At 41.3% G+C, this 27,796-nt stretch overlaps 1 protein-coding gene across 6 annotated transcripts; it reads right to left on the bottom strand.

The window, feature by feature from the left end:
• Positions 1-4,003: 4,003 nt before the first annotated feature.
• WIPI2 (WD repeat domain, phosphoinositide interacting 2) lies at positions 4,004-27,108 on the bottom strand. Of its 6 annotated transcripts, XM_040592124.1 has the most exons (14): positions 26,873-27,085; positions 25,586-25,804; positions 17,952-18,034; positions 17,753-17,867; positions 13,250-13,419; positions 11,895-11,991; positions 11,213-11,310; positions 10,668-10,760; positions 9,845-9,915; positions 8,814-8,921; positions 7,928-8,092; positions 6,864-6,971; positions 5,545-5,675; positions 4,004-4,702 (listed from the first exon to the last, which is right to left on the bottom strand). In XM_040592124.1, exons 4-14 carry the CDS (start codon positions 17,835-17,837, stop codon positions 4,590-4,592), a joined length of 1,239 nt encoding a protein of 412 aa, XP_040448058.1. In that variant the 5' UTR covers positions 17,838-17,867; positions 17,952-18,034; positions 25,586-25,804; positions 26,873-27,085; the 3' UTR covers positions 4,004-4,589. The 6 variants fall into 6 exon arrangements, with proteins under 6 accessions (XP_040448058.1, XP_040448059.1, XP_040448060.1 ...); XM_040592125.1 differs by lacking the exons at positions 25,586-25,804; positions 26,873-27,085 and adding an exon at positions 23,106-24,086; XM_040592126.1 differs by lacking the exons at positions 25,586-25,804; positions 26,873-27,085 and adding an exon at positions 23,106-23,267 and having other exon boundaries at positions 17,793-17,867.
• Between the last annotated feature and the right edge of the window lie 688 nt (positions 27,109-27,796).

Below are 27,796 nucleotides of genomic sequence, written 5' to 3'. Positions count from 1 at the left end.
GCAAATGCAAGAGCAAATAGATCCAGGTAGACAAAGGGTTGAGCCAACGCCCCACAGAAACCCCGAGCTACAGGTTCAGGAACAACTCCCCACTCCTGAGAAACAAGTTGGACACATGCAAAGGCAGCCCAGGGGGAGTCAGCGTACGGATCGCTGCAGCTGCATGGTCAAAGCCACAGCACCCAGACACCTGTAACAAGCACAACTGTAGCTACTTGCAAGCCAGAATAAAAACTTCTTGTCCGTTATTTTCAAGGCAGTGGAAGATGAGATTCGCCAATTTGAAGAGTGTTAAAATGAAGGCATGTCATGGTTAGAAGAATAGGAATTTGCTGAATTCCTTTGATTGTGCAACTGGAATCTGAAAGGATTTATTTACGGTCAGAGCCATGCTTTCTTCATTGCAAGCCTTTCATGGTGCAACAGATTCCAGAAAAAAGAAAGGCCTGCTCTGCACGTGTGGAGAGGAGACTGCTTTGTGCTCAGATGTTAACAGGTTAAATCAAGGCGACTGTTAGCCAGGACTGCCGGAGCACAGAATAAAACTTTCCAAACCTCTGCAGTGCTTAATCCCCACCAATGCTTTGGACAAAGACTCCTGTTGCTCTGCAAACAGCAGTGGAGCATCTGCACACGCAAGTGGTATACTGAATAGCTCAGTGATCTACCAGGAAAGAAATTCTACCGTCTTACTGCATGTTGCTTTGGTGCTAATGCCATTATTAAAGCTAAGAAAGCACAGCATGGGATGTAACGGATCAGCTTCTCAGGGCTCTGTGCTAACCCTACTCACTGAGCCGGTGGCTCTTCAGTTCATTCCTCCCTTTTTACTGCTACACATAGATCAGATGACAGCTTCCTCCTCTATGGTGACATCTGTCACTGTATTAAGAATCTTCTCAGGTGTTTGGCTGCATTCAGGCAGACTTAAAAAGCCATCATCGCTACCCCCGTCCTCTGTAGAAAAGGGGCCCAAGAAACTCGCTTGCATAGGACCTGGAGCAGCAAGGTACACGCACACACCTGATCCCAGAGGCAGCACTCACAAATGTCTTGCTGAAAGGGCCTCAGAAGCAACAGCTTGTACTAACCTCTTTGTGCTTTTTACTTCCCCCTCTCTGCCAGGCCCAGCCTTTTAAGTACTAGATTTGTATCTATCACTTGTATTTTGGAAACAGTGACATAAGAGGAGACTAGAGCAGACAAAAGCTTTCTGCATCAGAACTTGAAATACAAAGTAAACAGACAGATGTCGAGACAGCAGCAGAGTACATACACTTGCTAGTTATTTGCACATCAAGAGAAATAGCTCCTTCCCTATGGTACTCACTGGGAACAGATCCCACTGCAATTTAAGACCTGAGTTCAGGATTCCAAGTTTACAAGCATCAACCCCTCCCCAGCTTTGGTTGTTTCAGTTGTCTTTCTCTGCCCCCAACCCTCTACAAAGTTAAAAAGCTATCCAGAAGTGCAGCCTGTACTCAGAGAGAAACTGTCACAGGACAAACACTGTCCTTCCAAGGAAGGGTGTTTCCATAACGTATGATTAGACACCCATGGCCACAGCACAGGGCTAGAGCCTCCTTGGCTTTCCTTGGAGAATCCAGGGCTGTTAGACCATCAAAATAGAAATGTTTAGGCACCACCTGACCCACAGACCATAACAGTGCAATCATACGCTCCACACTCAGGTGAGGATGCAGCTGCAAACAGCATTTCTGGTATATTTAAGAAAAAAAAAGTTATCTTTGTTTCATTGGAAGGAAACCCCAACCTGAAAGATTTCTAACTTTGGTAGCATACCACAGCAAGGTGGTTACTGAGGGCCTAAGGCCATCAGAGGGAAATTTTATTTGTCATATTTTATCTGATAAAAGGTTTATATCCTCATGCAATGAACTTAAGACAAACTACTGTCACCACTCTTAAATACACTGTCAGTGGGGAACTGAAACCATCTACTCCATCCTACTAGATCCATGCTGGTCACTAACCCCAGAATATTAATACTTTTGCTCTCTAAAAAAGATTTTCCTAGTTACAACAATGACAACAAGAAGATAACTTTAACTGGCTTCCATTTCTACCTAAGAGCTAACCAAGCAGGGCACAGCGATTCAGTCAGTGTGCAGCTCAGCAGGAGCATACTACACCATATGGAAGACACAAATACAGTGAATATGGGATCTCCAACTCACCTGTGGAAGATAAGGTGTGAAAGTTAAGAAGTGAGTAAAATGAATATGATAGATGTTCTCAGTTTTTAAAAGTCAGTAAGATACACCCCTTCATGTGATTACTACGCAACATGGTCTTTGTTATACTAAAGAGTCATAAAACCTGGGTGCTTAGCAGGCCCGTGTTGCTTATGCACGTTTATGGCGAGCTCTACTTGTGGAGTCTATGCCAAGCCTCCGAGTATGTTATCAGGAATGTTACCAGCTTTAGTCTGGAATGAACAGACATCTGACAGCTCCTGGGCAGTTCAGTTTGCCAGCAAAGCTCACTGAGCTCATATTTACTTCAAGACTTGCATTTTACTCTGCAGTTATGAGCTCCACAGCAAAGCTCATAGTACTTGCAGTAAAAAAAATAATAAAATAACTAAATTCCGTGGTCTGGAACTATTTTGTCAGCCAGAGCTTAAAAATTAAGAGACTAAGCGAGACTTCAGCATGGCTCAGTGGTTTGCTTTGAACGTGCTGGGTCCTGGAGAGGACACCATAAGCCACTCCAGCAATCTAGTTAGGACAGTCAAGGGCCTTCAGTGAATAAACAAACTTGTCCCTTCTCTCCCACATGCGCTCGTGAAAGAACATCCTCCACTTACACAGACTAACACAGTCTTACTGATAGAGGCAGCTCACTTGGCAGGGGCTACCACCACCTTCTGCACCCTGAGAGGAAGGGGATGCCCACCTGCCCACACGGGGATTTTGGGACAAAGACCACTGCCTGCTGTTGCCTGAGAAAAGACTTGTTAACAGTACCAAACCCTAACAGCACATCATCTAAATGTGGTAGGGAGTTCACACGTAGCTGGAGTACTCAGCTTCTCCTGTCCTTCTCTCAAGATCTGCAATTTCCTTGACTGTTCTTATTTTTATTTCTTTGAAAGCAGTAGAGGGAAAGGAAGCAACCCACACTGCTACGCAAAAGGCAAAGCAGGCTCATTTTGGCAAAGGAAAGTAACACTCACCAAGTACTTTACTAATCACTTGCTCACTAACTGTTATCCAAGACTTAAGAGAAGGCACATTACAACCCTAAAAATAGTCTGCAGCACTGCTCAGCCTTGGAAAGCCCTAGCCAGGGTCAGGGCAGTTAAGGATTTATTCCAAAACTCCCAAAGAGACAACTGGTCCTCTGAGTATACCACAAGAGGTACTCTGAAGAAAGGAGGGAAAAAAAACCCCACCCAAACAAACAAACAAAAAAAACCCCACATTGTTATCCAGCAGAAGAGAACTCAGAAGAAAGTTTCAAAAATCACTTATATTTACATCAGTATGCAGAAAAAAAAAAGTCATGAACCTTCATTATGAGAGCAGTAGACTCAGCCCAGACTGAAAAGAAGCAAGAACTGAGCGCTGTGCCTTCCAGCTGAAAACCTCAAGGCTGTTTATAGAACAGAGCTGCCACACTCTACAGGGCCTTCCCTCCAGCATGACAGAATCCATGCTTTGGATGATTTAAAAAAGTATGAAAAAAGGTTATTGCTACTCTGCCAAGGAAATAAGACAATCTACAGGAGAGAAAGAAAGTGCATTGCAAGTCTTCTCTAAAAAAACCCCACGAGCTTATGTAGCCACTATAGGCTATAGCTACCCAAGTACTAAAGGTGTACGAACAAGAGTCTCTAGCAATTCCTTCTTCATTCTAGCTTTCTTCCTGCAGCAATTCCTTTTCTTCCCTGTAAAGGCACTTTCTATATTCTATATCCTTACGCAGGGAAACACTTCCCATTTTCCATCCCAACAAACAGAACAGTCCCACAAATACACAACATTCAGAAGGAATTTTAATTAACAAAATGGTCCAGGAAAGGGAAGGGAGAACCCAAAAAAACAGGCCATTGCATTTGAAAGGTTGCATGTCAGTCACTAGGTATGCCTGCAAGCCCATGCACAGGAAACCATTTGGACCTTTGTCAGTGCAGAACTTGTCTCAGCTTCCAGAACCACTTCTCTACTCCTTCCTTATATAAGCTAAATATTATATACATATATAAAAAAAATACAAACTTGAGTTTGTTATAAAGTGGCTTCTCTCTCTCCCCCTCCTATGCTTGCTTGGCACATGAACGCATGCAAAGCTAGTAGGCTCCGAGGGCTGCACAAACAGCAGGTTTTGGCAACAAAAATATAAACACAGCTAAAATAGATAAGCAAGATTAAAAGCCACTGAATTGAAAACCATATATTTTTCCAATTGTATAGAATTAGGACTACAGCTATGACTTAAAACTGTAAGAGTCTGTCATCCTCTCTCCCAACTCATGTCAAAGTTCATAGCAGCATAACACGAGATTCCTCAAGAAACATCAAGCCAGTGTTCTCTGCTTCAGGAGTGAGTTCACAGGTCAAAGTTTAGTCTGTCCGAAGGATCATGGGGGGATGCTCACTGTCTTCATCCAATCTAAGGGAGTTGGTTTCATCTTCCAGGCAAGCTCCACCCACAGCACCCAGGTCATCAGTATAGGCTGGGGAGAAAGGAACAAGTAGTTGGGGGATCAGCAGCACAAACTAGGGCTTGGACCCAAAGTGAACGATTAGAGCTGAAGTACCAGACGCGACTTGCAACAGTTTCACTGCCACCTTATGTCTGCTTTTATCATGACCACGTGTCTCCAAGCCATGAGCAGTTTATGATCAAAATTAAAGTACTCTGCGTGTGTGCAACACATACTGGTGATTTGGGCAGGCTGACTTTTTTCTTACTCTCCACTCATGCATTAAAGCTGCATCTGCAGTGCAGGTGCTAAAGTGCAGACTGTCCCTCCTCTGCAGTTGAAGCACTCACCTGAGTGCCATACAAAGATGGTAAAAGCCCCACTGACTTGAAGAGCTGCAGCATTAACCAAGTTCTCATCCTCTTGATTTAACAGAGCAGTGAATCAGGCTAAAAGGTCACTGTTCCCATAAAGTAACAATAGGAGAACTTATCAAACTTGTTAAAAAAACACACAAAAAAGCCAAGGGGGGCTGTAATTCAGATTCTTTGCACAAGGTCTGGGCAGAACTTCTGTACAAAATGATTGTGTTAGGGTATCTCAAGAACCATTTAGGAAGTACTTCAACTATCGCTATAGTAATTGACCACAATTAGAGACAAAGTTCTCCCCAGAAGGTAGTAAAGATGAGTGATCCGTCTATAGGAGGCTACTGTAGATCACCAGTGCTTTTTTGCTGCTGCTCACCAACGCTCCACATCACTCACGCAGTTATGAAGAGCTCAGTGTGGAAGCAGACGAGCTCACGCAGCCATCTAGAATGAAGCAATATGCAGAGGTGCTCTCTGCCCCATTTCCAGCCTTCTCCTTACCATGCCTTGTGGGTGAGGAAGGCACATATGTACCTTTAGTCACAGCAGCACTGTATGCCTGCGCTACCAACGGCCGGTCATGGGATGCAGACTCTAAAATTTCATTGGCTGGCTCCATACTGCCATCGAGCCTAGGAAGCAGAGAGAGGTTAGCTGGAAAGGTGATCTACCTGGGCATAATATAGCTTTAGTTGACAGTTACAGAAGAATATCTCATTAGATGCGCAAGAGTAATATGTATACACATGCAACAGGAAGAACTGGGTCCCTCCATTCCAGAGGGCTGAAGAAGGCATTTGACAACACTTCATATTTGACAGTGAAGACTCATCGGTGACATGCTTGCCTCCGACATGGCATCAGGATCTAAATCCTAGTAGCTGGGGGTGGGGGAAGACCTAGAACAAGACTGTGGGATTAAAATAACCATTCTGATCAGCAACATTACAGATTCTCTGTTGAGCTCTGGCCACAACAGAAGCGGTTGCTTCATACATATATACTAGAAAACCCTCAGTGAAGGCATTAGAGCTTTTCAGAGATCAAGAACTTGATAAAAGCTTCCCTCTATGAGGCTTCATCTGCAAGTGAAACCAGAGGTCATACCTTAAAATGTTCAGACAGATGTATGATTTTTGACCAGTATCATAGATTGACCAAAGCTGCAAACCTGGATCATCATCAAAGAGTTATTTGCTTTAGTTCTATGATTGATCATGTAAGTAATCTGACTATATTTTCCTACCAAACCTTATTAAAAAACAACAGCGCCTTGTCACATTTTCCCTAAGTGTTCTACAGCACGCTACGGAACATAAGTTGGCTGGCCTATATGCAAGGAAGTTTAATGAGGGGTATTGGAGAGGGAATATAATAAGAAGCAGTAGAGAGAGAATACAGATAACTTCTTAAGCCAGACTGTCCCCTGTGAAGTCACAGTAACGTCTTTTTCTCGTGTCTGTAACCATTTATCGACGAAGAGGATGGTGTCAGTCGTTTCAAGTTCTTGTTTAAGTAACTCAACTCAAACTGCTAAGTAAGAGGAAACAGGATCACACAGCTAACAGCGATTGATCCTCTGCTGCAATCAGACAGTGTTAGGTTTCTGCTGGTAAAGTGGTGCTTAGTGTAGTAGAAACTAGGAAGGCAGGCTCAGGGGGATTCTGAAATTACTCATTCATGTCCCAGGTCCAGAAAAAGATTAGTTTAAAGAAATGAGCTGTTTCAAGTTAGACTTTTGCAGAACAAACTAAGTTTAAGAACATGCTGGATTTTGTGAGGAAATAAAATACAACAGCCCTCGGCTAACATGGACTTACTTGTGCTGCTTCATTAGTGTGCACTCTCCTCCTTCTTGGGGGTCTAGGTTGTACATATAGAGATACCCATCAGCAGCTCCCACCAATAAACGAGGGATTTTCTGGATTCTAGAAAGGTTTAGAGGAGAGAAACACATTAATAAGAACTTAAGAAAACACACTCTCCTCTCCCATGATTAAACCATCATTTTCCACACTCCTGCTCCTACACAGGGAACATTGTTAACAGTTAGACAGAGCGCCCAGGAAAGAACTATGCATAAAAGGTAAGGCATAACCACATTTTGGGGCTAACTGGATGCCACAGGAATCAAGCAACTTCTATATAAGCCAGTAAAACAGATTCAGAAGTTATCATCCTGTTGTCAAGCTTCATGCAACTCCAGAGACAAATATTCTAATGGGAAGTATTTACTTATTTCAGAAATGTCACAAGGCTTAATTATTGCTTAAAGGGTGCTTTGAGATCAGAGCAGTGAGAGTAAAGACATGAAGTCAATTTAGCATAAAAACTATACAACCTCCACAAAATAAGCTTACTGGTGCTCAGATTATTGCTGTGATAGCTGTGCCAAATGTGACCTGCCTTTGGTGAAGACAGAATAAAGATTAGATTCAGTCCTCAAAATTAACTTTAATGAACACTATTGCTGGCTTAGAGACAAGAATAATGTGAACTTGCTTTCAAAGACTTCTCTAATGGTTCGCCTGGATTGCCTAATTTTGCAATTTGCTAGAAAAACACACAGTACTCCTAGCACTAATGAAAGTAAATACAAGCTCATGGGTCTGTTCTCAACATTCTTCTTTCATACTTAAGACATCTTTAAACAACTCAAAAATAGTCTATTCTCATCCAAATATGATGCCTTTTCACAGACTGCGAGGTGTTAGCTCAAACACATTGCTCAAACTGGAAGAGGCTTTGAAATGATTCCAGGTGATCCACTGCTCTGCGCACTACCTGCTGTGCTGGAGCGAGCATACGTTCTACAGTGTCAGCCCCTCCGCGGCCCGACACGGCAACCCAGCGGAGAGGTGAATGCAGGCTCATCTTTACTCACGTGGCAAGTGCACAGATGTTTTTGTGCCCACAGAACGGCAGGCGGACTGTAGCAAAGGCTCTACCCTGGTTGAACATTTCTGTTACTTGAGAGGGCAGATAGCTTGTTGAAGCCATCAGCACTTTTCCGAAGTAACCTGTCCAGGTTGTAGGCTCTTCCTGAGGTCTACAAGTCAGAAAAGAGTGATTGAGTTTGCCTTCACATTAGAGAAAAAAGTGTGTAAAGACTCTGAAACATCTTTATTTTTAAAGATATTAAGCAGCTAGTTATTTCTGAAGAGAAACAAGTAACAGCCCCAAGAAGTCCGGTGCACTCCATTTATGCTACAGGGCACAATGTGTCCTACAATACCCTCAGTTTGTTATTTAAGCATGTCTGATTGAACTGATACTTCTGCTTATAAAACGGCATTTTGTAAGGTTCATTACACAACAGAGAGATCTACTGGGAAGTGCTACACTTCCCGATTTTATTTGCCTGTTTATCACTAAGCAAATAATTGTTTCTAACAACTTCCGCAGAAATGTAAGTTAGACTGTCCTCCCAAATCATAAATAGAAACATTTTACAACTTGGTGCCTTTTAAAGCCCTATAGGCAGCTGGGAGGCATTGCTGAGACAGCTCTTCCCATATGGATGTCAGAAGAGGTGAAATACAAATGTAACTGAAAATGTTAAGGCTGCTCCACATTCCTCTGCCTCTGTTCACCAGGAGAACAGTACACGGCTCAGCTACAGCTGCCGATTCACCAGTGACTTCTTACGGCCTTTACAGAAGTGTTCAAATGAAGTTTGTCCACACTTTGGAGAACTCATCCTGTGGAGTATCATCAGTTTTAAAGCCTTTTCCTCGAAAAAAAATCTAAGAAAAATCTCTGAAACCTACTTTTCTTTCACAGTCTCAAGTTTGAAGATATGCACCGTCTCTGTGTTACTGGACGCAGACAGAAACATGCCATCCATGCTGAAAGCCAATGAACAGATGCTCACACACCTAGGAAAAAAAGGAAGAAAAACAACGAAGCATTATTTTTGGCATTCCAGTACCGTATCGATTGGTGTAAGAAGAAAGCTAGTGTTAACTAACTCATAGGAATTGACTTAAATGAGAATATTACTTCTCCGCTTTGGTAGGTAAGAGCCTTTCTCCACATTTACCATTAAGGAGCTCCATAACGTTCACACGAGCTGTACTGTGAGAGCTGGGAGGAACTGCAGCTGCATGGTAGACTCACCTGCTCTTCTCCTGTCAGTGACTGCAGGTGACTCACAATTAAGCCGAAGTATTTGGCTTAATTAATAATTATGCAAATTTCTCAGTCACCACTGCTTTGCAAATAAGAAAAAAAGGACATTTCCATAATAAGCACTCTGAAATCAGATATCTTCCTAAAAGCACTTCAAGAGCAAGATCCCCATTAAAGATGTTCAACTCTGATGTATACCAGACATGGGCATCAATTAGTAACAATCTGAACTCAGCCTTACCTCTGGTATAAAGTACAGTAGAACTACAGAGTTACTACTACCACAAATCAGAGTACCATTTCACAATGGCTATCAATGATCACTGCACTAGAAGGATTTAGAAGAGAGTGAGAGTATTAAATATACTGCCTTCAACTGCCATAAGAATACAGTATCTCTTACAAAAGCTGACCCACTTTAAAATTCCCTCACCAATACATTTTTAAAAGACAAGAGGGAGTACAATCCTGACAGGACTGATTTGTAGAATAGTCAAGTCCAAAGGAGTGAAACTGGAAGACATTCAAGCTAAAACTGTTGTAAGCATACAGGTAGAGACGAATGAAGATGAGAACACGCAAAAATCTGGATGCCAGCTCAATTGCAGAACAAACTTGAAGATCTACCGTAAGAAATGTGCTTCAGATAATTAGCCCAGTTGAACTTTACCTCTTCACTCCCCTTCGGAATTCAAATAGTTTCTGTCCCTCTGGAATGGAAAACACTCTTATTACTGTCCCCTGTAACGAAAAAAAATTTTCATTTCAAGTTTGTTCATTGTGTATTAGCTCTAGCGAGCAGAGTACAACTACAAGCAGCAAACCATTATGCTGTTAATGCACACCACATATTAGTATGAAATATTTATGGAGCTTGTTCGTAGGATGTGTTTAAAGAGAAACAATGAGAGGTGGCAGCTACTAATGTAGAGAACGAGCTATGCATCAAGAACAGCCCCCCTTCTTATCATATTTGATCATGAAAATGAGTGCACTAGACAAGTACAATCACCTGGATGTCTTTGTGACTTTATCAGAAGCAGTTACACCTTTATATTCTAAGCTGATTACTCAAAGATCAGAGGCTTCAGACTGATTTACACAATTTAGATGGACAATTTATCATCACGTGCCATAGACTAGCAAGACACTTCTCTATTCTGACTTTAACTGTCTTGTTTTCATCAGGAAGACAGCATCAAAACAAGATTATTAATTTCTAAGTAGTATCCTGCACCAAAGGGAGACACGCTTAGAGAACTGCCCCGATTACAGGCAGATTAAAATGTGTTTAAATAAATAACCATATTATCCAACATTTCACAGCACGGAAAATACCATTAACAGTTCTTAACTTAGATTTGCCATTAAAACTGTAAACCTTCTCTTTTGGCACTTGTGCTTGAAATTGTGCACGCTTAAACTTACTTAAAATGCTTAGAAACAAATTTCATTTTAATCACTGTCAGCAAGTCAATAAAAAGCCACCTTACCTTTTCTGATGCAGTGGCAAGTTTAGTACCACTTGCATCAAATGCCAAAGCAGCCAAGGGACTATCATGAGCTGGGATCATATTAGCAGCTCTCTGCAGGAGTGAATCAATAAAATACAACCTTAGTAGAGTACAGGTTAAAAGCTACATGTTTGCAGTGTAAGACTGCATATTTAAGAGCATTCAAGTCAAATACGGGTCTTGCTTTACAGACAACAGCTTCAATATTTGTTTCAGTAACTGTCAAGTACATAATTATCACTGAAGCATGTGCATATAGAGTACAAGCAGTAGAAGGATACTTGAAAGACAATTCAAATAAAAATGACTTTACTCCACCCATTTGCCCAACTCTACTTATCAAATCTAATATTAGCGCCTGTATTTTCTTTGCCAACTTTCTGTGAAGTCTAGCTCTAAGAGATACTGCAAACTGATGGAGAGGAACCTGACTGAGTGTCCTAGTAACTCCTCCCTGAGCAAGTTGAATCATTTCCAAAAACTGCATCTTCAGCAGTGGAAACAGCATTCACAGAGATCCTTACCAGATTGATGGTGTCAAAGACCTGTACTTCTCCAATAGTGGCACTTCCTGGATAGGCCAGGTAGCAGTTATCATTGTTTATCGATAAAGCACACAACCCTAGAAGGGGTGCAGAAACACAATTAGAAAGAGGTGAATTCCAAGACTTACACAGCAAAACTTGCTGATTCTGCATTTGAATACTACGGAGACAACTCAAGTTATCCTTGGAAGGTATCAACAGGAACAGAACAAGGATGAATAATCTCAACTTGCAACATGTATCAACTATTCAACACAAATTAAAGTTTAATATTAAGTAGGAAAGGAAGAATACTGAGAGCTACAGTAAATGCTTAAGCAGTAGAATCTCCCACATCTGCCATGACTTCCAAAACATTAACCTGACAAAACCTTTAACTATTACCAAGTGCTGGAAAAATCCAGTGTGTATCTCTGCTACTTCTAAGATTTCAACACTGCCACTCTAGGAGACTAAGATACTGGGAAAACATGGTTTAAGGCAGTCTGCTATTTGTTCTCAAAAACTTCACCTGCAATAAACGGGTAGGCTTTAAGACAACATTCATGTATTTAATAGTTACTTTTATTTGAAAGTGGAATTAACAACGCTACGGTAGGAAATATCATACACTGACACAAAGTGTACTTTTCAGAGTTATGCTAGCTTCTAACATACCTACCTGCAGGATTGGGAGGCGTCTCCCTGATTGTATGTAATACCTTCATGTCTCTTATGTTGTGTATATAAAGAGACTCTTCCAGACATACTATCAGCCTCTAAACATGGGAAAAGAGGATGAAAAGCTGATAAACTGGGTATTAGTTTACCAATCCTAAAAAAACTGTATCCCAAAATGCAGTAGGTACCCTCCAATAGAGAAAAGGTCACACCCACCTGATGGGAAGAAATAAGAATCTGACAGAAGATAACACAAGATACACCTCTTGACAAGGCTTCAACAGCGCAATACTATACTCAGGCACTTGAGCTGACCAGTGCACTTCTCTCAACCATGCTAGCGCAAACTGATTTAAGTGAAAATGATTTACACTACTAGTTTAAGTCAGCAAACCACAAACCTTCATTTAAAGCTCTTTAATTTTTCTTCCATACCTGCCCTTATTTCCCCTCCCCCGCACAAAAGGCCAATTCACATGTGGAAATAATTTTCAGCTTTGGCTAAACAGAAGAAAACATGCAAGACTTTAACCATTTATAGAGCCTATTACTTACTCATTGTCATATGAGAGGCTTTTTTTTTTTTAAAAAAAAAAACCCTTAAGGTAAGTCCTTCAACATCTCATTTACACTTTTGTAGACTACATCTGGATGACTAACAAGATGTTTCTCATTTAATGCTACCTCACTATGCCAGAAATCAAATCAGCCACTGTTTCCCTTATGATTTTAAGCAAGAATCCCATCCTCCCACACCTGATGTTTGGGGGCAGGAATAGACACTAAAAAGATTTTTCTTCTTCAGATGCCATTTTCTCTACTTTGAGCAAGCTGGCTGAAGACAGAGAAATCTGTATTTCCAGAAAAGCCTACTAATGATTTAGCAATACAGCAAACTACAGTTTCAAGTACTTAACTGAAAAATTTCACCAGTTCAGTGGTTTATTTTTTTGAAAGAATTCAGCAGACTGTATTTAACAACATCAGAAGTGAGTAGATGACAACTTTAAGTTTATGCCTGAACAGAAACTGTCAGTTTCATGTACTTTCACATTTAGGATCACAGGATGATTGATACTGGGAGGGACTTCAGGAGGTCTCTAGTCTCGACTTCCCACTCAAAGCATGCCCAGCTTACTCGGGGCATTTTCCTAATTAAACACATAAACATAGAACCAAAAATACTTAACTGAATATGAGTACTGAGATGCCATACAGAAGCTACAGTTAGAAAAGTGCAAGTTAATTTCAAATAGCAATTCTGTCACCAAAGGAAGAGACAGTCAGCAAAGCAAGTGCCAGAATAAGATTCACAACCGCTTCCAGTGTTTTCACCCAACCAAAATTACTACTCACCTGTCTATTGAGTTTGACAGCCAAGATGGTGTTGGAGTAACTGTAGTTGCAAATCTCTGTCCCCTTCTTAAAGTGACAAACTTTCAGCTTGCGTGGAGCTTTAAGGCTTACTATGGCCACCAGACTACTGGAGAACAGCCTCTCCACAATGCACACATCTTCTGTGTCAGCTGAGGAATCACAGTAATGAGGGAAAAATAGAGAGGGAGATTTTAGGGAAGACGAATGATGCACATCAACAGGAAATACTGTCTTAGAAAATACAGTCTAAGACCACGAACATTCTACAACAGCAGCTCAGAGTCAAAGTGGGATGCAGGACAGGTTTTTCAAAGCAGAAAGGCTGCACAGTGAATGCTCATTTACAAGTATTTCCTCCCCCACCCCAAGGTGTCATGCAAGTTTATGCTTCAGAACAGAGCACCTACTCCTCCCTGCCCAAGATCTAATAGAAAAAAAAATCCCAGATGCAAACCCCAGCAAATTGTCAAATTCCAAAATTTTAGTCTTCCCTCATCTCTGCAGAAATCTAGGAAAGCAAAGGGGTTTTTTTTTATGGTTTTGGGCATTTTTTTTTGTGTGTGGTTTTGTTTTTAAAGTTTATTATGCATAGAAGGGCTTTTGATGACCAAAAACTTTGGAGTTTCTGCACACCTCTCCACGAGGAGCTGTTATTGTACTTAAAGAAGCCGGTAAACTCATTTGCTTTAAGACTGCTTCAGCCACTGATCACATATACCATCTTCTACCTGACAGTCCCTAAAAACAACGTGCACAGGAATCACAGAAGCCCAGCATGTATGCGTATAGCCATGAAACGGCGTTTTGACAAGTGTTCTATCGTGGAAGCGCAGAAGGCAAAGGAGGAGGAACAAAAGTAACCATTCAAAATGTGGGGAAGACAGCAGGAGGGAGGAATGACCAGGATCTCTGGCAAAGAAGCACTTTCAAAGCTTTTGATTATAGTACAGTATCAGACCAAGCTGGTACGAGTTCAAGTCCCACCACCAGTTACCCTGGCATGTGTGTTTCCCCCTCCCATCTCCTGAAGCTCCCCTCCAAAAGCCCCAGAGACACAGGGGACAGTTTTCACAGCAGAAGAAACCTGGAGAGAATTTTACCATTCTCTGCAGCTCTTCTACAGCTACCACCTACACTGGCTCTTCCATTACAGAACTGAATCAAGACAAGTGACTTGAGCCTTTGGTCTTGATCCACTGAAACAACCAAATTTTTCAGAAGTCAGTATCTGGATTAGCTCAATGCTTAATGCATTCCAAACTGTAAAACTGCCAGGGAAAAAAAGGGGAAAAAAAAAAAAGAACCAAATTTATTTTTGAAGGCTTCTGTTTTGGCTAAGGGACACATTAATTAATTAATTGGCGCTGTTCTCATCACCAATGACAGAAATCCCCTGAAAAAGAATTCTTTCCAACATTCTCAGCATATGACACTGTCAGCATTGTGCAACATGTCTGCTTTGAAAGTGCTTTTTCTGGGCAGTTATTTCAAGAAGAACAGAACAGAAAATATTTAATGCTTTACATTCTTGTGAGAGAGAAAGAAATAACCTCCTTAAGGAAAAGGAGCAAGTTTATACTAAGCATTTTCTGTATGCTATGCAACACAATTGACTTATCTAAATCTCATATTTAATAAGGTGCTTTTCCAGGAAGACAAAACAGCTCACAGAGGCTTTGAAAATTCAATTTCCTCATACACCAGGGATAATGCATTTTAGCAATGCTGTTGTTTTCAAGGAATTGTTCTCCATTTTCCTGATGCCACACACAACATGAAAAAAAAACCCACAAAAGTTTGCTTCAATAAGTTTATGCAGACTTTCAAATGCAGAGGTCCATGTTCCTTGAATCAGATTAGTAACATAAAAAATTCTCAACTATTTTACAGTATATGTTATCAGCTTTCCATCTAAGCCTGAAGTCCTCCATAGCGATGGCATCCTTTTACAAAAGTCAGAAGACCAGCAGAGACTGGGAATTCTTACTCTCCCAAGCAGGCAGGAGAACTGGTATTTCAGAGGAGGAACAGCAGCAGAGATACAGACAGAAAGAGTGCTGTCCTATGCTGCACAGATGGGAAGTGTAGGCAGCAGGCAAGGCACACAGGGAAGAGCACTATCAAGAACTAAGCAGTCACAGACAGAAGAAAAAAACTTTCAACAAGAAAAACATTTAGAAGGTATAGACAATCCTTCAGTCTCATCATAAAAAGACTTACTATAACACAGATAGTTACCTTAGAGAAAGGCTTTGTGACAGACTTTTAATTAAATTCACTTTAAAAATAGAGGACGCACCTCTGTTCCTTTGTCTTCCCCTAACAGGAGGAAGTGATAAAATCTCTTCACAGCTGCCAAATCATGTATGCTTCCTAAGAAGCAACCATTCAAGTACAGCACCAGGCTATACTGCACATCCTACACACAGCTGACCTGAATTAATCATGTTTAGAAGCACTAGTTAAGCCCTATAGCAATGCTGTTAATCACAGGTGTTTTCTATTTTTTATTTCTCCTTTACACTACAAAAGTCAGCATTGCCAGGAACTCAGATTCAAAATACAGTAAGAACAAAAAGAACTGCAAAACGATTTCAGTATCAGCAGTGAGGGAAGAACAAGCAAACACATAACAAGACTACGGTTTCATAAACACAAGCATGTAGCATCACAGAAAAGAACTGGTTAGAACCAGCTAGATTATGATCAGCTGTGCTTTTATTCAATTTTCAATCCAAGAACATGAAGCATGTTTAAGCATTCATTAAGCCTTAAAGCCCCTCCAATCTAATACTTATTTTTACAGGGGGATCAACTGAGCACGGCAATTTGTACTGAGTCTCAGTAGAAGTCAGTGATGGGAGCAGACACAGAAACCTCCCATTCTTTTCAGTTGTTTTCTCAAACACAAGACAGCTGGGGCATGTTTTGTAGTTTACTTTAGACACCTACACAAGAACTGGCAGATTAATCTTACACAAGAGAGGGAGAGGTCCTTAAAAGCACTACTCAAAACAACAAGTCTTCAGACCTACTTAAACTGGACTGGGAGGCAGAAGGCACATGTCTGGGAGGCCTCAAGATACCTTTCATTGTGGAAAGGAGGTACCCAATACATAGGAAGCCCTCCACCTCCGTATCAAATTTTAAACGGGCACAGTTTGCAAGCTCAAGACTGAACATTATTTAACTGCATACAAAAAAATGATGATCTCAAATATTTAGACCTGCTGCAGGCACTACATGCCCTACGACCAAAGGTCAAGACAGGCTGGCTTATGGAGGTCAAACCATCAAGTTTTCTACTAATATTACCTCACACACTGAGCTCTGTATTTACAGACTTAACACTCATGGAAAAAAGCCTTAAAATATCAAAAAGAGGTTAAGCCAACACAGGCATCCCAGAACAGTTTGAAGGCAAGACTGGAATCGGCAGGTCTAAATCCCCAAACCAGCTGCTTTATCGGTTTATTGCAAGATTTTGAGCAAGGCACTTATCTAATCTGTACTTTTTCTTTCAAGGACCACCCAGAAGAAGCAGTCTTACAAAGTTCAGTTCAGTCTCTCTCAATATGTTTATTCAGTGTCTTGTGTAACAGGGAGTCATCTTCACTGAGTCTCCTGGGTGGTATCAGGCCAGATACTGTAAGTGCCTAACATACTGCAGAGGTCAGGTACCTAAACTCAACGGCATAAAATGGAATTCAAGCCACTGATTAACCAGTACAACCAGACCATGACTCAAACAGGCAGATATAGCTGCAACACAATTTAACCTGACCACAGGTGCCTAATTTGAACTTCACAATTACTTTTCTCCATTGACTCTGTACAGAAACAGACTGCCACCACAGATAATAAGTGATCTGAATCACACACCATTTTCAAAATTTAAGATGCCACAGGGTCAGGTCACTTAGGGAATGGAGTCTGAAGACAACCCTGTTGCGTAGCATGGTACACCAGGATGCTACTACAAATGCTGACATCATAGCTATTGGTACCATCTGTTCACACGGAGCTTACATGAAAGCAAGGATACTCACGCATAGCATTCATAGTTCACTTATTAGCACCTCAAAAAAGGGAGGTCTATGAAGCGCTGGCAAAACAGGGGATACCACTTATCCCCATGCTTCCCTCCATCTCATATCCTACTCAACCGTGACCAGTATTGAGAAGTTATGGGAATTTTGGATTATTCACCATTTTGTATGAGTAAACTGGCAGCTATCGTGTTAAAGCATTTTTCAAATAGAAAATGCTAGGATTAAAGATAAGCAAGACTTTGCTTTCTTATTTGATAAAGGTATTATTAGTGGTTGCCTGTCCCAACAGCCAGTCTAAAGACCCAAAAGACACTCTCACACCAGTAATTTTTTTTTCTTTATGCCCAGCTGCTACATAACCTGGCCACTGGACATAAAATTAGAAAAGCAAAGAGTTCTACTCATAGCTAAACCAAATTTCACAACATACCAGCTAAATTGAAATACAGAACACTGATAAACAGTTTTACCCTGCCAGCAATCAATTTTTCTGTATTTGTGTGATATTTCATCATACACTTAAGGATCCTCTTATGTCAAACCACCTGTGAAAAAATGAAACATGTCTTATTCTTCCCAAATTATGCCAACTGGGGGGATAAAAAAAAAGAAATAAAGAAGATACTCACTGCATTCATAGATCTGCTCTAATTTGTCCACAGAAGAAAGAGAGAAGAATTTGTAGCCTGATTTACTGCCAACTGCAAGGGATCTGAAAAAGAAACAAGCCAGTCAGGAACATAAACTAAATCAGCTGTGATTACACTTGGACAGATTCTTACCCTATTCTAAAACTCCAGTTGGGTTAGCTCAGCAAGAAAAGCGATAAAAAGCTTGCCTGAAAAAGCCGTGATAGATACAGCCAGCTTCCTCGACTCTGAAAAGGCGAAATAGCTTCAGAATTACCCCAGGTGTGGGATCCTGCTTCACGTTTTATGAAATGAGAGTTCACAGCTTAATGTAAGCCTACTGTCCAATTCATACTGGTGACTTCTCCACACAACCTAAAAGCTTTAGTGTGGAGGAGAGATGATGACTTGAATAATGTAATACAAACCAATTACATCATTGCCTCATCATTAGAGGTGACCTCCAAGACCTTTTAAACTGGGCTATCTAGGGATTTTTTTCCTCTTTATACTGCAACCTTGCCCAACCACCCCAAAAGAGCTTTCATATTAAAAAAAATAAAAAGGAATTAAAGACCGCCAACTCTGATTTTCTCCCATTTTATTTGATGATATTCTAGCACCTCCAGAGAACATTGTTAGGTCTCAGTCTTACAAATACTCATGCCGAATCTTTGATCAGAGGCACCCTCTTAAAAATGCTAGTCACTGATGTTGAACAGATTTTAACAATAGTAGAACATTAAAAAACTGACTACAAACCCTTCTTTCCCCCATTACTCAATTTTCACACTTAGCTCACAGACCATTTAATTGCTTTTCCAGTCAAAGACTGGTCTTAAATTTTAAGCTAGAAAAACCTTTAGGCTTGTCTTGCAGGTCTTTACACATCAAGACAGCAGACAATGGCACATTTTTACATTCCCCTCCCCATGTGCAGGATGACTTTATGCCACAAAAAGAAAATTAACAGTCAATACAGTTGTGCAGAAGTGTATTAGTATGCTTATAGTTCATATATTTCTTACTGCCAGGACACAAGGAGAAAACCTAATTAAATTCCAGTAAAATGTATTTTGATATGCCAAACTGTGCAAATCATTCAAGACAAAGCTCAAACCCAACCCTGCCAGTCACCCTGCAAAATGCCCTTCTGAACTCAGCACGATGACTCTCTCAGATGCACTAATCATTAGTTCTGCATTTAGAATACAATACAGATTCCTAGATTTCTTGCTCTTTCTATAGTTTCCTCTCATAGCTCCAAAGCAAGCCCTTTTTTAAACTTGAGGGTACCCAGAAGATTAAAAATTGTTCCTCAAATGGCTTACCCTCCAAAATTAAGATTCCCCAAACACAAAATCAGCTTCTGTATGATGGTATGACCTTCTCTTCTAGAAAAATATACAACGGCCACAGTCTGATTAAGTAGTTATATTTAAGAAGGTATACATCTTCAAATTAAAATACGCACCACCAGGACAGAGAAGTAAGCCTCCCCAGATTCAGTAACAAATACATTAAAAAAGGGTATTAGGCATAGAGACAGAGAAGCAATTGTAAAGCAAAATTTTGTTGCTGCTTCTCTAAGTCACCTTAGAAATACTGAACTTAGTTTTACTTCACACAAAATCGGTATGTTCAGCAGACTGTATCTGATTAGTCAAAGACATTTCAGTGTTTTTCCTCAACTACTTTTGTACAACTCAATGAAAATCCAAGTTCTATGAAAAAATATGAAACTGTAATTTAGGAAAAAAAAAGTAATGAGTTAGCTTTTGTTAGATCACCTACTGCTTCCCTCAAAAGAAAGTTTAACAAAGAATGACATTAAAACTGTCACTTCAAAGGTAAACAAGCACTCAACCGAGTTAAAAATAAAGTGAGTCACAAGACTCCTTGCAGTGTAAATGATGTACAAGAGACACAGGATGATTTCCTCACAGAGAATTCCATGTAGTAGCTATCTGTGAGCGTATTACTAAGCAGAATTGATTCCTGTATTGTACCTACAGCTTTGAATATTGAATATTGGTGTATCACTGTTTTACTGACAGTATCACTGAAACCAATGAGGAAGCCCATTTTTCTTGTCCTACCGACTATCTATATCTCATTTAAATAAGCTTAAATGGCAAAAGCTAGTTGTATACATGATAAAAATCATTAGATTGAGTGGAAGCCAAAATGAAGAAGCACAGAATGGACCTTTCCATCCATGGCAACTGCTTTTTTTTTTTTTCCCTTCTTCTTTCTTTCAAGATCAAGGTAATGAAGTCACAATCTGTTTACACAGAACAGTTCAAGTCAGTGTAATTAAACCCATTTCAGTATACAAGCATAAGTGCAAAACAACCCATTTTTCTTCTAGAACAGCACTCTTGGTTTCAGAGGGCTTCTTTTATTTTTTTAATATACTCTCAAATTACTTCTTATGAAACTGCTGGAAAAAGGCTTTTTATATGTAATAAGAGAACTCGCTAGGCTGAGTTATACCAGCATAATCACAACGATTTAAATCCCCCATCTTCCCCTGCACTGATATTACACTTAAGCCCTTAAGACAGCTGATAGCTATCTGAATGACCAAATCCACAAAACAAGTATATAGCCAAAATTACCTCACCTCCAAAAAAATGTATAACCATATGGGGAGGAAATATGATCAATAAGCCATTCAATTATTGCTCAAATAGACAGTGGCCAACAAGAAGCCACTGTAGTTTATCAGAAGCTCCTTTAACAACATGGGTGTTATGCTTTATTATCACCAATTTTCAGAAGCTGATGAGAGACTGAAATTGAAAATAAAATATCCAAAAAACCTGCCTTTTTTCTTCTAACATTATGCTACACGCAGATGTTTTTTAGCTCTATTATGTGCAGTCTCTATTACATACCTTAGATTGTAGACTTTGAGCTATTTCATCATGAAGGTTGTCTACTCAGTACAAAATTACCAATATAGCCATGATTTATGAAACTGTGCTTACCCACTTTTTTCCAAAGATAATACTGTAGTCTGATCCAACACTACATACATCTTGAGCGTATTTTCAAGAGTGGCTGTCATAAATAATTAAAACTAACCTCATCAAGTAAACAGTGTTGGAAGATATTTCACACACTCATTTCAAGATGCTGACATTCACTGTAAGCACACTCACCTAGAGTGGGAAATCAGTTGGTCCAATCTCTCTGACTCCTTAGAAACAAGTTTTTTCAGGTGGGTTAGAATCATACAGGCTTTCTTTTCCTTCTTTAATATACACACAGAAGGAAGAAAACCAGTTTTTCCCTTTCTGTATCATAAAGGACCTTAACTATTAATCAGAAATATTCTACATCAATCAGAAAGATCCTGCTACGGGCAGCTCTCTCAAAGATTAAAACCAACTGCAGTATAAACAACTACAGAAGTCATTACTATTTTAAATAACTGGTTAATAGAACCTACTTTCATTAGATACAGTCTCATTATACTAATGCTTCACCTTATTTCAAAAGCAATGTAAATTTCCAAAGACAAAACATCTGTGAACAAAGGCTTATGATGAAGAAGGGATTTTTTTTTTTAGATTTAGTATTAGTATTTAGATTTAGATTAGTATTAAAAGAAAAATCAATAAAACCACATAAAGCAAAGTAAGTTTCCTTAGTAATTATATTCTTATTTTCCCCTCCTAAGTATCTGCTGAAACCAAAGTTATAACATCTTATGGACATGTCTTAATAGAAAGGTCCAGAATGTCATTATTTTGGGCAAGAGCTAGATACAGAAACTTGTATGTTCAACATTTGTCAGCAACACTCCGACAACTCACAAGACTTTCCCATTGTTCTTATATTAAAAGAAAACCAACACAAAGTTAAATCTGCTATAGCAAAGACCACACTTGCTCATCACTTAAAATGCAGCCGCAGGCTGGGACAACAGGAAGTTCTTAATCCAAGCAAACACAACTACTCGCAGGCCAAATTCCTGTCCAAATTGTCAAACACCGAGGAACTGCTCCTCTGGCAAGCCCACCCCAGCTGCCATCTCCACTGCAACAACAGCAAGTACCACAACATACAATTGCGTCTCATCTCTCAGCGATCTTCCCTGAGCGCAAGAGTTACATGATTATGCTTCCTTCCTTTTTTTTTTTTTTTTTGTGTGTGTGTTTAGCATTAAAGCCTCCTTGGAATAAAAAGCTCTCCTGTCCTCAAGGATCACGGGTGAATGACACCTGAACCTCAGAGAAACGAAGGCTGAGGAGCGAATGCCCAGCACCTAACCCTTGTTCTTACCACCACAAGCAGTTTACTAGAGATCCAAACGTCGCATAGAAAGGGAACCAGAATACAGCTTCTGCAACATGGAGCATGCTATACAAATTTAGAGCTATAATCTTTTGCTCAGAGCAGAGAATAAAACTGATTTACTTGGAGAAAAAAAGGGCAGAATTAAATCAAAAAGAACAGATATATGGACTGATACCTGTTACATGTAACTCCATACGCAAATGAAAGCGGAGACTAAAGACAACCCTGCAAGTAAGGCATACACCAGTGTTTTCATTACAGGTCCAAACGCAAGGCTTCCTTTTGTCCTTTCATCAGCAGTCTGTTTTCAAAACTACAGTGACTATTTTGTTTCCAAATGCTGTCACGTGATTACTTATTTTTAAAAAGGCGACTAAAACTTCTCTACAGTCTGTTGACTTGCATTATTTCACAAGCAGGTTCTTTTGGTTTCTTTTTTTATTTCACAAGCAGGTTCTTTTGGTTTCTTTTTTTTTTTTTGGTGGGGTAGGAGTGTTTTTAGTAAACGACAATATTAACTTATGGTGTTCAGATTAAAGTTCTTCCAAAGCATTTCTCTGTAAATATTTGTGTAACAGTTTAAATACTGAAATTTTTACCTATTTTATAGATATAGATTTTGAGATCCTGAAGTTATGTTTTGCCTAAAAAGCCACAAATTTCTATTATATTATGCCTTTCCCTTATGGGTTTTAAGGCTTGTATGAGTCTGTGAGGAGACTTTAATTTTTCATAAGTGTATCTGTGCTCAGTTTTAGTAGTTCTCCCAGAAGTAATACACAGAGCACTTGGATTTAAGTGGTACTTCTTACCACATGATCGAGATTTAGAACTGCTAAAACCTACCTAGCACTGAGATCACCCACAAGCTTCTGCTGCACGGTTTTGCTAGGACATCTGAGTTCTGATCAGTTACTTCACTTTCATCTGCAGGCTGGAGCTTCTGCCTCAATCAGAGAACGCCAGTCATGCTGAGTTGTGCAATGATTGATTCACTGGGGAAAAGGGCTAGGTCCAAAACAAGCACACCAACATCTTCTGAAAATTACCTTCTCCATGTTTTTACTTAATGAAAACATATTATATCAAAAGAGAAGCCACAAACCAACCACTTCTGCTGCATTATAGGTGGAGTATTTTCAGGCAGAGTTCCAATCCCAGCCAATAATTCAAAACTCTCACATAAATAAAGCTTAGGGCAATATGGAATAAAAAGGCAAGACAACACTTGCAATAACATACATACTATTCCAAAAGACAGTATCACCACATACAGTACCCACAAATGAACGTTAAAAAACCCAGAAGTTAAGACTGGGAAAAACAAACAACTAGAAGCAAGATAGAGGATACCTGCTTCACCCACCAGGGACTGCCACAAATGGGAAAAGCAACATGGACTTTTATGTGGACAAATTCTTCTAACTACCAGCAATCAAATTTCCCAAGACTAAAAACCATCATGAAGCTCATCTCCTTTTCCTACAGGAAACAATAATTATCAACCCTTCATAAAGCCTAGGAAAAGTTAGCCTCATACCTATTTTTACCAGCACCTAGCCTTTTCCTAATACAAGGCAATTGGCTCTGCTGCCTAGGCAAGCGAAGTACATTTGAGCAAGAGTGGAACTGGCACCTTGTTAAGTTGAAGGTAAAAGCTTTAAATGCAGTAACAGCAATGCACTCATGTAATTTATTTTCCAGTTTTGTTTGTCAGCGATTTTTCTAATTACCGAAGCACGCCTTAAAACATGATGTGAACTTTACTGACTGGGAAGATGTAAACAAAGCTTGTCTTTCATATACTGGCTGAAAGAATATGCATTTGTTTACCTTGCATGTCTGGAGAAGGACTGCAGTTATTTGTAATATAAGTTGAAAATAAGTAAGCTTTCTGAGGCCTAGCATGGGAAGGTGTAATTCATTTCTGCCGAGTTCTTTTCAGCTCACTCTCAGCCTGGTAAACAGTGATCTAGATATATAGAACAGTATACTAATAAACTCGGAGAGCTGACTTCTTGTTTCTCTACTCAAACAAGAAAATAAGAGAGATCAGAGGTGGGGAAAAAGAAAAAATACTTTAAAAAAATCAGATACATTTCAGTTTAAAGAACTTACACAACCACTAAATTCTACTCAGTTTGAGAACTGGAATGCAACTTGGTTGTTTGGGTCACTTACCACATCAGAGAAGTATTTTAGTAAGAAGCTGCTCAAAGACATCTGCAAGACTGGTTTTATACTTACTACTTTTCTTCAAGACTCTATTAGAAAGAAGGAATACTTATTCAACATCATCCAACCATCTCATTTGTCTTAAAGTAAGTGGCCGTTTAAATTATTTTCAATTTTGAGACAAAAATATGAAAAGGAGCCTTTTTATATTTATGTAGTTTCTATAATGGGTATCTATAAATGCAAAAATATTCCAAAATTAAACAAAATACCTAGTATCCCAAGACTTCAAACTGCAGAGATATATGGGTCTGAATAACATAAAAAGATACATCACCAAAATTCTTGTCAGCTAATCTCAAGGTGCTTTACATATTTAATTATTACTAAAATATATATATATTCATCTACCTGTACAACAGACATTAGAATGCTGAATATAATAAAAAAACAACCAAAGCCAAATTCAACTGAGACACAGAAACTGAAGAATACTTTTTGGATATTTATGAAAATGGAAGGAGAAAAGTAGCAAAGTTGCATACACAGATGAGGAAAGAAATCACTAGACAGTTGCTGTCCTCCCTCAAAGTTAAAAAGGAATCACACTTTACTCTTGATTTCAAGATACACAAACCAAACAATATTACATTTTCTTTCTATATTACATTTTCTTTCTTTTTACTTGTGTCTCAGGTTTGTTCTCAAGTCAAGCCTGCAGCTCTCTTGTTCAAAAGAGGGGTTTTTTGTCACAACTCTGTGATCTTTAAGTACCTACAGCTCTCCACAAGGCTAAGGTGCAACTGAAAACAGGCAGTTGCTCTAAGGAAGAAGTACTAATGCTTTTAGATCACAATGTTGGACGGCACAGTTTAACTTCAAAAACGTATATAATGACCTTTATAAACTGCAAAAGAAAGAAGTGACATTTCCTAGTTATTATGACTTGTTTTGTCTAGTAATAGGTAAAAAATGGATGGTATCTGAGTAAAACGTGGGCATGTTTCATACACACAATGACCAAATGAGCTCTATATTTTACTTGATGAAAAAATGTGAAAAGTAGTTGCAAAAGACTTTGGCTCGAATCAATACATGGGTAGTTATTTACTTACAAATAAATGGCAGACTATTGCTCCCCCCCCATTTACCATAAGTTATTCAAAGCTTCTCATTTCAAGTCTATCCAGCTCCACTTGCTCAGCTCTTCACCCCCAACAAAACCTACAAAACACAGTATTTCCTTCTGTGATGTGACCTTTCTCCTCAATCTTGGCTGTCACCATAAATAATCTTGTCTTCACAATTCCCATGTGCTACAATACATGCTGAAGAGTGTCATAGATCGCTCTGGTGAGGACAAGACATTGCTGCTTATAAAACAAATAAATTGTTAAAATAAAAAACCACCACCACACAGGTGGATTATGCTCTGTGATGCCAAGCTGAGCTCATTTCCTCTTACTCACTTCCTAAAACAAAACTCCTCCTTTCCCAAGTACAAGTTCTTTCAGTTACTGCCCCCCCCCCCCCCCCCCCCCCGCTTCATCCCTCAGGTATTTAAGACAGTCAAATCTTTCTTTAAAGGATCTTTAGTACTCCAATTCCAACTATTAGGGATTTCTTAAACTGAAAAATATTGCATTTTAATACCCTATAGAAAAATTAATATGCACTGATTAGTTTAAATATACTGCAACGGTTAAATAACCTGCAAGGTGTACAGCATGAACTGACTGCTTCTAGAATTGAAATACAAAAAAAGTAAGTGCGATTTCAAGGAGCACGTGAGAAAGAAGTCTTCTTCAAAATCAACACCAAAAGCAGCATGGGCTCATGCAAATACCTTCAAGCCCAAGGCATAATGCTTCAACACAGACAGCAGGTGAAAATAAAAAGGCTGTATGAAAAGATAACTATAACAAGGTGTGGGATGAAATCTTTGCGCCTCCTGGAAGACCAGAGTCTTCGTGTCACCTCAGGCCCTCCTGAGGTTTACCCCTCACGGAAAGCAGACCCAGCTCTCCCTCCCTTTCCCAAAGCAAAACGAGCGATGCCCCAAAGCAGGGGCAGGGAAGGCGCCCCAGGGCAAATCTGGGGGCCGCAGAAGGCATCAGGCTGCGCCCACGGCGCCAGGCAGCCCCCGAGCCCTGCGCCACCGGCCCCTGCAGCCCCATACTCCAGAGGGGAGGCTGAGGGGCCGCCCCCCCCCACCCCTCGCTGCGGGGACGAGGGGGGCCCCGGTCCCGCTCCGCTGCTGCCAGGGCAGAGCCTGCGGCGGGTGGCACCGGAGGGGCCCTGCCACGCCCCGCCCCCCCCCCCCAAGGCCAGGCCCCTCAGCGCCCCCCGGCCGCAGCCCTCCCAAGTGGCCCCCTCCCCGCGCCCGGGCCCTCCGGTCGGGCCAGGCCCCCCGGCCAGGCCGGGCGCCGCCCCCTTACGTGTTGTCCTGGTTGAAGTTGGCGAAGAGCAGATGGCCGCTGCCGGCGTCGCCGCTCTGACTGGCCAAGTTCATGGCGGGAAGGCCCTCGCCGCCCCCGTCCGGCGGGGGGGGAACGCCTCCAGCGGGCAGCGCACCTCAGCCCCGGCGGCCCCGGCCCCCGCCGCGCACCCGCGGCCTCCTCATCCCCGCCGGCCCCTTGTTTACGCTGCGGGCGGCGGAGCGGCCCCGCGCCTGCGCCGCCCCGCCCCCGCCCCGTCGGCCCCCGCCGGCCGCCCCCTCCCGGCCGCCGTACTGCTGGCGCGCATGCGCCCCTTGCGAGGCGGGAGGGCTCGCGCCTGCGCTCGGCCGGCGGCGCCGAACTTGGTTGGGGAAAGGGCGGAGGGAGGGCAGCGGCGTCCTGAAGATAAGCAGGGCCCGGAGGGGTCAGCGGCTGGATGGGAGACTCATCACCTCGCCGGCGATGCCCGCCTCCGTCGCGCCCCCGCCCTTGACCGCGGCCGCCGCGTTGCTGTCCCAGTCCCTACAGCCCCCGCAGGGTCAGGCTGCGCGGAGCCGGCGCCTCTGCAGTTCTGCTGCGGGCCACGGGAGGTCCCCAAGGCTCAGCAGATGAGCCAGCAGGGCCCGGAGGGGGAGCGCGCAGCCCAGGGCGATGGCCCTGTCGTGGCTCTGGGGGTCCCCAGCTTGCAGGACAGCCAGGCGCGGGCAGGGGACACCTCCAGCGCGAGGGGACTCACGCACGGGCTGCCAGAGCCAGGGAGCAGCTTGTCGGGAGACAGTACAAATTGCAGGCAAAATAAAAGGCGACCGAACTAGGAATGTCTGGAAACCGGATCAAAACCAAGGGCTTGGGCCTGAGAAGAGTTAATGCCGGGGGCGCAGGGGCTGGGGTTTGTGCCCCTGGGGCCAGCTTGGCCGGCCAGAC

Source organism: Falco naumanni, chromosome 4 (assembly GCF_017639655.2).
Source record: "Falco naumanni isolate bFalNau1 chromosome 4, bFalNau1.pat, whole genome shotgun sequence".
Lineage (NCBI taxonomy): Eukaryota > Metazoa > Chordata > Aves > Falconiformes > Falconidae > Falco > Falco naumanni.
This window is presented reverse-complemented; position numbering and strand designations above follow the sequence as displayed.